At 43.8% G+C, this 10,289-nt stretch overlaps 3 protein-coding genes across 3 annotated transcripts; all 3 read left to right on the top strand.

Annotated features, from left to right (window-relative positions):
• Nucleotides 1-4,772: 4,772 nt before the first annotated feature.
• LOC108757180 lies at nucleotides 4,773-7,236 on the top strand. The gene is made up of 3 exons (XM_018501592.1): nucleotides 4,773-4,961; nucleotides 5,074-6,075; nucleotides 6,202-7,236. Exons 1-3 carry the CDS (start codon nucleotides 4,773-4,775, stop codon nucleotides 7,234-7,236), a joined length of 2,226 nt encoding a protein of 741 aa, XP_018357094.1.
• Nucleotides 7,237-7,238: 2 nt separating this feature from the next.
• On the top strand, nucleotides 7,239-8,252 carry LOC108757179. The gene has a single exon (XM_018501591.1). The coding sequence runs from the start codon at nucleotides 7,239-7,241 to the stop codon at nucleotides 8,250-8,252; it is 1,014 nt and encodes a 337-aa protein (XP_018357093.1).
• Nucleotides 8,253-8,274: 22 nt separating this feature from the next.
• Nucleotides 8,275-9,366, top strand: LOC108757178. Its single transcript, XM_018501590.1, has 2 exons — nucleotides 8,275-8,564; nucleotides 8,646-9,366. Exons 1-2 carry the CDS (start codon nucleotides 8,275-8,277, stop codon nucleotides 9,364-9,366), a joined length of 1,011 nt encoding a protein of 336 aa, XP_018357092.1.
• Nucleotides 9,367-10,289: the final 923 nt, after the last annotated feature.

Here is a 10,289-nt window from a genome sequence, read left to right as displayed (position 1 = left end):
TAATTGCCATCGTGAACACTACTGATTTTTGAGGTTATGTGCATCAAACGCCAAACCGTATCGCATTTCAGGAGGTTAAATGTTACTGTTTTAAAACCCCAAAAGGGCGGGAAGATATATAAAATTTAAATTGTTATTTCGGTTGTATCAAATCTAAAGCTCAGAACTTTTTTGTACACCTAATATATATATATATATATATATATCAATATATACACACTATTTAATTTTTCGCCAATCCTTAATTGTATTTGTTTTTAGGTCTGGCTATCGTTTCGATTTTAAATATGCTCCTTGTAATACAATTATCGTGCAAAAAGAATTCGATCGTAAAGATACGGACTTCAATTTCGTCTCTGGTTGTTTCTACGCAATAAAACTGAAATCGGATCGAGCTAATCATGTCAGCGAGAGAGAAAATTTTAGCAATCGTAGGAAAATGATCGTTTCTAGAGCGCCACAATTTATGTTGATAAGGATTCTGACTGGATCTCCTAAATTGTCGAGATCTTAGTGTACGCGATATACTTAAAAGAATCGTAAAAGTCGACAGAGTTTCGCACTCGGCGACAATTCGTAAGATGATCAATTGCTTATTATAATACACGCGCTGCCCATCGGTATGACCAGTGATGCGAATTCCGGGCCGCTTGCAGCACGCGATCAGCGCCACCGATCAGCGGCCTGGCGCAACCGGTAGTAACACAAGCATGTGTCCATGTGATTTGTTAGAAGCGGTTAATTAGAAGCGTGCCGACTATATCGCTCTGTCCTTTTTGCACTACGTTCTTAATGCTTGCCTTGTCGGCGCGCTGAGAACAAGAGAGAACCTTTCTGTCATTCAAGCAAGCGTCGAGCCGGTCGAGCGACCGAAATATGTTTTCTCGGCTTCTCAGCTCTCGGCAGTCTCGGCGTCAGGCTTATATCAAGAGACATGGGGGCATGGGAACGTTCTAGATAATACATAAATTTTAATAAATTGTAATAATCATATACCTTTCCCATTAATCCAGAATATTATAACATAAATCGTGTCAAAACGCGATAGTTGACAAAAGATTAATTGTTTATGATTTTCCATTCATGTTATGTACCACGGTCATAAATTCGATCCGCAAGAAATTGGCGTGGTCGAGCGCATAAGGTGTGAGATCGGAAATAAGTACTATAATTAGTAGTAAACATATATGTGTATAAATATATAAATATATTTTCATATAATTTTTGAAATTATTCGTATGTGTAATTTTTAAGCAATAGTTGTAGGAAAAAAAACCGATTTCATTTTGAATAAGCAAATACAAAATTATTTTAAAATTACACAACATAAGGTTGTGTAATTACAAGCATAATTGAAAGCTTTCAATTGCGCACTACAAAATTATATTGGTATTATCTTTATTTATATTATTAGTAATCTCGTTTTCGAAATTTTGTTTATTAACAAAATTTTAAATGCGGATGTGATAGTTAGAAAGAAACATTTTATACAAAATATTGATCGACACGAAGCGTATTTGTCATAAACGCAACACCATTAAACATGTTTTTTTTATATGAATCTTTCATCGATCAAGTCGAATACATACCATACTAGTACATGTCGAATCATTATTTTTCCTATAATTTTTTATTTTAAGTTACACGAATAATTGCAATTGTTATACGAAAATATATTGTTTGATCTTATACAGATAATTAATTAAACTATTTATATCACAAAAGTATATTAAGAGAAAAAAAAGAAAAAACAGGATTTTTGCGTGAGACTATCAGCGTACTGTCCGTACATTTTATTTACTCAGCCACATCGATTAATTGAGTTTGACGTTTACTAGTGATAGATATAGAATCCTCACGATGAACGCTCTCGTGTTCTCGTATTCTCAAGAATCTCGGATTGTCGATGCAACGCGCGATATTATTAACAAAATATCACTCTCTTTCTCTACACTTTCCTACATATTTTAAATATTAATCGGAATAAAGTGAGGTATTAGATATTATTATGATACTTCTGTTGCATACTTAATGTTGCATACTTCTACGAAATACGCAACATTAAAATTTGTGAGTGTAAAAGTATTTACTCTTGGCCAATATGTATTGCAATATTGATTGGGAAATGTTAACAATTTATTTACATTGTCCAATCAATAAATTTTCTATTAACACACACACATACACACATACGAGGTCTGTTCAAAAAGTATCGCGAATTTTGTGTTTTTTCAAAAATTATTTATTTATTCATGAATATCTATTTTGTCCCCTTCAAAGTAATCCCCATCAGATATTATACACTTGTGCCAACGTTTTTTCCAATCCTCGAAGCACTTCAAAAAATTATTTTTTGTGATCTTGTTCAGCTCCTCCTTCGATGCCGTCTTTATCTCCTCAATCGTAGCGTAGCGTCGTCCTTTCATGGGCCTCTTCAGTTTCGGGAACAAGAAAAAGTCACAGGGGGCCAGATCTGGGGAATACGGTGGCTGCGGCATCATTAGTGTGTTGTTTTTGGTCAAAAATTCGCGCACAAGCAACGATGTGTGAGCAGGGGCGTTATCATGGTGCAAAAGCCAATTTTTGTTCTTCCACAAATCCGAGCGTTTCTGGCGGATTGCTTCGCGCAAATTGCGCATAACTTGCAGGTAATATTCCTTATTGACCGTTCTACCCTGTGGCAAGAACTCATGATGCACCACGCCCCTGCAATCGAAGAAAACTGTAAGCAAAACCTTCACATTCGACCGAACTTGGCGCGCTTTTTTCGGTCTTGGCTCGTGCGGCAGCTTCCATTGGGATGATTGAGCTTTGGTTTCCACGTCATAACCATAAACCCATGATTCGTCACCAGTTATGACCCTCTGGAGCAAATTTGGGTCGTCGCGGACAGAGTCCAACAGCTCCTTAGCAATGTTAATGCGATGCTGTTTTTGGTCGAAATTGAGCAATTTTGGTACGAATTTCGCGGCGACCCGTCTCATGCCCAAATCATTGGTAAAAATCGAATGGCACGAGCCAATCGATATGTTTAGGTCCTCAGCAACCTCTCTAACGGTGATTCGACGATTGGCCAATACTATTTTCTTCACTTCATCAATGTTTTCGTCTGTTGTTGACGTGCTCGGGCGTCCGGCACGCTCTTCGTCGTTCACATCTTCTCGGCCCTCTGAGAACATTTTGTACCACCGATAAACGTTGCTTCGGTCCAAGGTAGCTTCACCATATGCCACAGTCAACATTCGGAATGCGTCCGCGCACTTAATTTTGTTTTTCACACAAAATTTGATACAGATTCTTTGATCCATTTTTTGGAATAGGCAAAAATCGAAGACGAGCCAAAACACGTGCAAGCAAAACAGCTGTCAAAAATTAATTGAACATTCAAAATGGCCGAACTTGTCGGCATAAGTGAGAGACATGAGTACCAACATAACGCCACAAAAAATCGAAAATCGAATATACGTCACCCGCGGAAATTCAAAATTCGCGATACTTTTTGAACAGACCTCGTACACATATAATCACATGCACAAACGCTCGGGCTCAATATTTATTAATAAATTGATTTTTTAATTTTACTATTGTTTAATTTTATTTTTTTTAGTAATAATTGTAATAATTATAATAATAATTTTGGGTAATATTCCCGGAGCCAATAGTGGCAGTGGTGTCGCGAACACTATGGCCTCTTCTGCAGCCTTCTCCGCGACCATCTCTGACTCTTCGTCACCAGTGAGGAATTATGCCTCTTGGTGCATACCATAATGCACGGAAGTGGCCATATCCTCGTCTATTTCGAACTAAAAATTCATTTCATTATTTTGTGTATTAAAGTATTAAAATATGTTGAAAAATTAAAATAGTTTATAAGGTATTTGTTTGAGATCCCGTCAGCTCGCTCAATCATACCGTTGTCGCCATCTCACGGTCGCCCGTGAAGCCCAGGGGGACAGCTCGAGCGACCGTGCGATGGGGTGTCGAGAGCAGGGACGGGGGCAAGGGAGCCTCCGGGCCGGGTTTCTCGAGTGAGGTCTTTTGGACGTGTATGTCGCCGGCGCGCACGCGCTCTTCTTTCATTCGTTCGTTAACGCTCTCACTGTGAAAGGAATCTCTCCAATAAACTGCTCTAAGTGTGATCTCGATTAAGAGTCAGCTCGTTACAACCTGTGCATTAATTAGGACTGCTCATGGTTCTGTGCAAGTTCTTCTCAGCATTAGAGTGCTTGCACGATTGTAGCCGGTCATCCGGCTCAACGGGCAGTACATTGGATCGGCCTTGCGCGAATCATCAGACTGCTCAATAGAATTACTACTCTCACAACTGTGCAAATACTGTAAATAACTCTGATTATTAAGTAAACCCTCTTTTTATGTAAAAGTGCCTGCTCATTTTCCTTCATCCACGCTGTATGTCTTTCACATTCTTTACGCCGCACTCATATGGAATTTCTCGAGCGCTCTATCTCCATTGCTGAGTCGGGCGTAAGAGAGTTTTCCGAACATTTGGTCCTTCGAGCCGGATACAGCGTGGTGAAGTGACGTGTAATATTCGTTTTGCAAACATTAACTTTCACGGTGTGCAACGGAATTTAGTGCGTACATAGTGATTACGCATCGTATTCGTGGCGCAAGGACGCTCGCCGCCCAGCGCAGTTCATCCGCCAGTGTTGCCACGGCGTGATCACGCATCACCGGAGTGACATTCTCACGGGCAAATCAACAAAATATTTTTCACTTTCACCTGCTGCTCTCTCCGTGCCCCGCTCATCATGGCTGACAAGGAAAAAACCTCCAAGTCAGAGGCGGAGGAGAAGCAGCCTTCAGGCCGTCAGTCTCCTGCCACGCTCACGGTGCCTTCTCAACAATCCGCTCCCAAAGAAAAGGCCTCTGGCTCAATTCAAGAACGAAGCTCATGCCAAACCTCACCAGCTCGCCTGCCAACGGAGCTCTCGATCAATGTGAAAACTCAAACGAGCCGTTTTAACACAATTCAGAACATTGCAGAGACACAGCTCATCAGTCTCACTGACGCCTCATTGGATGAGATCAATACCTTGACAGCTCAATTAGACGAGGTTCACTAGGGAACATGCCTACTTCGAGGTAACGTGGCCAGAGGCTCATTTGGATCACCATTATTTTACAAACAACATCCACGAAAAGGAAGCTCACCACGTGCTCTCAGCCAAGCTAATGCTCAGTCGTCTCAGGCGCAACCTCAGTGGAGCATCCTCATCTCACATAGTCTCACGTGATCCGGAACCACAAGCACACTCACGGCTTCCGGATATTAAGTTGCCAAAATTCAACGGTGACTATGCGAACTGGCCTTCCTTCCGTGAGCTGTTTTCTGCGGTAATTCTACAACATGCGAAGCTCAATGATGTGGAGAAGCTCCATTATCTCAGAAGTTGTGTTCAGGGTCCAGCCGAGCAACTCATCCGTGGCCTGCCTCTCACCAGAGACTCTCTCCAACCATCATGGGATCTGCTCACCTCAAGGTATGAGAATAAGAGACTAATCATGCAATCTCACCTTGACAATCTCTTCAGCCTCGCTCACGCTTCATCAAAGAGCGCCGCCTCACTCACCAAGCTAATCTCAACGGTCTCTGAGGCAAATAAGGCCCTCCACTCACTGGGAATGACGGAGTACATGTGGGATTGCTTCCTAGTTCACCATGTGTCACGCTTCCTTGACCGAGACACAAGAGAGGCATGGGAAACGTCGTTGGGATCCTCTCAAGAATATCCTCGCTTTGCTCAATTTGAGACCTTCTTGAATGCTAGAGCGAAAGCACTGGAGAGACTTGAAATCACACCAGCTCAATTAGCCAGCCCATCGAAGGCCACACCAAGCTCGTTCAAATCATCTGTGAAGAAGGCGACCGCTCACCAAGTGACAGCTCAAGCACAGACTCAATCATCCTCGTCGACAACTTACCCATGCGACATGTGCAATGGGCAGCACTTCATCGTCACGTGCACAAAGTTTAGAGATCTCACGCCAGCTCAACGAAAGACTACTGCGATTGACAAGAGGCTATGCTTCAATTGTCTGGGGCGACATAATGTCCGCTCATGTCGTTCCACGTTGAGCTGCAAGACGTGCTCAGCTAAGCATCACTCAATGCTGCATGTCGAGCAATCCTCATCCTCGTCAGCTCCAGTTCAATCTGCCTCCTCATCCGCTCAATAGGAAGTTGGTGCAATCGTCGAGGAATCTGCTCAAGGGTACTCAGAATATTCAACGCTATTGGCAACTGCATTAGCGCACATCCACTCATCTGCCTCAACTCATCAAGTTCGGCTACTCATCGATCAAGGATCTGAACTCACCTTCATCACGGAAGGTCTCATCAGACAGCTCAACATACAACGTCGCCATTCAACGATTTCAATCATTGGCATTGGTGGAACTACTCAAACGAAGGGTGTTGTCACACTCACTCTTCACTCCAATCATTCAAAGCACACTGCCAAGATACAAGCGCATGTTTTAAAAACACTGACGACAATTCTACCATCATTTGAAGCGCCTCAACAATCGTGGCCACACATTGAGAAGTTGAAATTGGCAGATCCACAATTTCTCATTCCACGTACAATCGATCTCATCATTGGAGCAGATGCATACGGGCAGATCATCAAGCCCAACATTATCAAGCAATCTCCTGAGATGCCAATCGCACAGCTGTCTATATTCGGCTGGTTGATACTTGGTCCCATACTCTCATCATCATCACATCCATTGACTGCACATCACATCAAGATTCAACGACATGACTCAGATCTTCAAGAATTGTTGACAAAGTTTTGGATGCAAGAAAAATTGCCAGCTGATCATACGACACAACTCACACTTGAAGAACAACAATGTGAGGATCACTTCAAGGCCACTCACTCTCGAGACTCAACGGGACGGTACATTGTACGCATACCACTCAAGCTCTCCGCCAGTGTCTTAGGCAACTCATACAACACAGCTCATCATTGTCTTCAGCGAACTCTCAGACGACTCAACAAGGACAGGGAATACCAGAGCCTTTACACCAAGTTCATGACTGAATATGAACAACTCAATCACATGGTGAAAGTCACATCAGAACCCTCAGGGAATGTGGCGCCATACTATCTATCTCATCATGGCGTACTCAAACCCGACAGCACAACAACGAAGCTTCGGGTCGTTTTCAATGGCTCGAGTCCAGCTTCATCAGGATATTCAGTGTGATGATGAATGATCTCATGCACACCGGTGCAAACCTGCTGCTCGATGTCTCAGACGTCCTCATGTGGATCCGTGGCCATCGTTACATCTTTGCCACAGACATAGCTAAGATGTATCGACAAATCAAGGTACACCAATCAGATTGGGATCTACAGCGCATTCTGTGGATTGACGAACATCACAATGAAACATCATACTATCTCACCACGGTCACTTATGGAACGAAGGCTGCTCCATTCTTGGCAGTGCGGACACTCATACAACTTGTTGAAGATGAAGGACATCGATTCCCACTGGCAGTGCCACCAATCACTCATGGAAGATACGTGGATGACATCTTTGGTGGTGCTGACACAGTGGAACAACTCACAGAAATCGCTCATCAACTGGAAGATCTCTGCCATGCGGGCGGGTTTCCTCTCACTAAATGGCACTTCAATCATCAAGATTTATTAAACGCAATCTCATTGACGGACTCAATCACCTCATCAGTCTCACTTGACGATTGCGCAACCAAAATTCTCGGATTAAGATGGCTTCCTCAACAGGACGTCTTCACATTCGCAACAAGCTCAACATCTCATCAAGAGCAATTCACAAAGCGTGTGTTATCTGAAGTGGCACAGATATTTGATCCATTTGGTTTTGTCTCACCAATAATCATTAGAGCCAAGATGCTTCTACAAGAGCTCTGGCTCCACAAAATCAACTGGGATGATGCATTGCCGTCTCAGGTTGGCTCACGGTGGCTCAACATCAGAAAAGATCTCACAAACCTGGCCAGGTTCTCAATTCCACGTTGGCTCAACACAAGTAGTGACTCAAGCATTGCATTACATGGCTTCTCTGATGCATCTCAATTTGCCATGGCTGCAGTCGTTTACATGGTCGTGCTCAAGCCGTCCACTGGCGCCAAAACTTCTCTCATATGCTCAAAAACGAAGGTAGCTCCTTTGAAGAGGCTCACTATTCCAAGAGCTAGAGCTCACAGCAGCGCTGCTTCTTACAAAATTGATTAAACATGCCCATACCACACTCAGGATGGACATCAAGAGAACATATTTATGGACGGATTCTCAAGTGACTCTCACGTGGATCAAAACACACTCATCCCAATGGAAGGATTATGTGCGAAACAGAGTATCACAAATCCAAGACCTCACGACACATGCTCATTGGAAATTTGTTCCAGGCACAGCCAATCCTGCGGACTGCGCCTCTCGCGGTTTAACAACAGCTCAACTTGAAGATCATGAACTGTGGTGGGCTGGACCACCATGGTTGCTACAACCTGATCAATGGCCCACTCAACCAACTGGCTCTGAAGAACAGTGTACAGTGGAATCACGCCCAAGAATCTCACTTTTCACAACCAACATGAAAGTGGATTATCATTGAGATCTTGTTCACAGATATTCATCTCTCAATCGACTGCTTCGAATTACAACTCTGTGTCAAGGATTTGTCCTACGATTAAAAGGACAATATGATCGCTCACGGGCTACATGCATCTCAGTCAATGACATCAAGAAAGCCAAGATCTTCTGGATAAAGGCCACTCAATCAGCATTTTTTGCTCACGAGCTCAAGGTTCTCAGCTCACAATCACACCTGCCAACCTCTCATCCTTACAGTCGTCTCACAGCATTTATCGATCATCAAGTAATTGCTCGTGTAGGAGGACGGCTCAGCAACTCAACACTCACGTATGAAGGCAAACATCCAGCAATTCTTCCTCGCCATTCAAGACTGTCTGAGCTCATCATTGACTGCTCTCACAAACAGACATTACACGGCAGCACGCAACTCACATTAGCTCATATCAGGCAATCTTATTGGATCATCGGTGGACGAGCTCCAGTGAAATCTCATGTTTTGCGGTGTGTGGTGTGTGCTCGACAAAGGGAGGTCCGTGCACATCAACTGATGGGCCAACTACCTCTGCCTCGAGTCACACCCACACGTGCATTCACTCATACTAGCATTGATTATGCCGGACCACTCACACTCAAAACATGGAAGGGAAGAGGAGCGAAGACTCATAAAGGATGGATTTGTGTGTTTGTCTGCCTCACAACATTTGCAGTTCATTTGGAAGTTGTTTCAGACTACTCAACGGATGGATTTCGTTAAACATACAAGAGATTTGTGTCAAGGAGAGGCATCCCACACTCACTCTACTCCGACTGCGGGACGAACTTTGTTGGAGCTGATAAATCGCTCATTGTTCACACAGAGCTCTCAAGAGAATCAACACATCTCAGCTCTGCTCGCTCAAGATCGCACTCAGTGAAATTTTAATCCACCGTTTGCCCCGCACATGGATGGCAAATGGGAGGCAGTGGTGAAATCACTCAAATACCACCTGCGTCGTACCATCGGAGAAACCTTGCTCACTTTTGAGGAAACGATAACCCTGCTCTCCCAGATCGAGGCGATCCTGAACTCACTACCTTTAGAACCACTCAGCGATGATCCAGATGACATCTCAGCACTCACCCCAGGACATTTCCTCATCGGAAGTGCGCTTACAACGGTACCTGAGTCATCTCTGGAAAACATAGCCATCTCAAGACTATCACGATGGCAATTCATACAGCAACGAGTACAGCAATACTGGTCGCAATGGTCAACACAGTATCTGCAACGACTGCAAGCTGTCTCAAAGTGGCATCATCCATCAAATACCATACAAGTGGGCTCATTGGTGCTCATCACAGATGAAAGGTTTCCTCCATGCAAGTGGCCATTGCTGCAATGCCAGGAGTGGATGGACTCACCCGAGTGGTGACACTTAAGACACCCAATGCAACTATCACCAAACCTATCACCAAACTCACATCTTTGACAACTCTCACCAGACCAATTGCCAAGCTCGTACCTCTGCCTATTGCTCACCAGGACCAAGCTTAACGACTATAGGAGGGGACTCATCATCAATCCCATTGCTAATGGCGGGCGGGAATGTTTGAGATCCCGTCAGCTCGCTCAATCATACCGTTGTCGCCATCTCACGGTCGCCCGTGAAGCCCAGGGGGACAGCTCGAGCGACCGTA

The sequence above is a fragment of the Trachymyrmex septentrionalis genome, unplaced genomic scaffold (assembly GCF_001594115.1).
Source record: "Trachymyrmex septentrionalis isolate Tsep2-gDNA-1 unplaced genomic scaffold, Tsep1.0 scaffold134, whole genome shotgun sequence".
Taxonomy (NCBI): domain Eukaryota; kingdom Metazoa; phylum Arthropoda; class Insecta; order Hymenoptera; family Formicidae; genus Trachymyrmex; species Trachymyrmex septentrionalis.
Note: the sequence above shows the minus strand (reverse complement) of the source record. Positions and strands in the feature narration are given on the sequence as shown.

Coding starts and splice junctions, on each gene's coding strand:
- LOC108757179 (XM_018501591.1), top strand. CDS start 7,239: ATGAATGATCTCATGCACACCGGTGCAAACCTGCTGCTCGATGTCTCA.
- LOC108757180 (XM_018501592.1), top strand. CDS start 4,773: ATGGCTGACAAGGAAAAAACCTCCAAGTCAGAGGCGGAGGAGAAGCAG. Junction 4,962..5,073: donor CAACGGAGCTCTCGATCAAT/GTGAAAACTCAA, acceptor CAGCTCAATTAG/ACGAGGTTCACTAGGGAACA. Junction 6,076..6,201: donor ATTGTCTGGGGCGACATAAT/GTCCGCTCATGT, acceptor TCCGCTCAATAG/GAAGTTGGTGCAATCGTCGA.
- LOC108757178 (XM_018501590.1), top strand. CDS start 8,275: ATGGACATCAAGAGAACATATTTATGGACGGATTCTCAAGTGACTCTC. Junction 8,565..8,645: donor CCAACTGGCTCTGAAGAACA/GTGTACAGTGGA, acceptor TCTTGTTCACAG/ATATTCATCTCTCAATCGAC.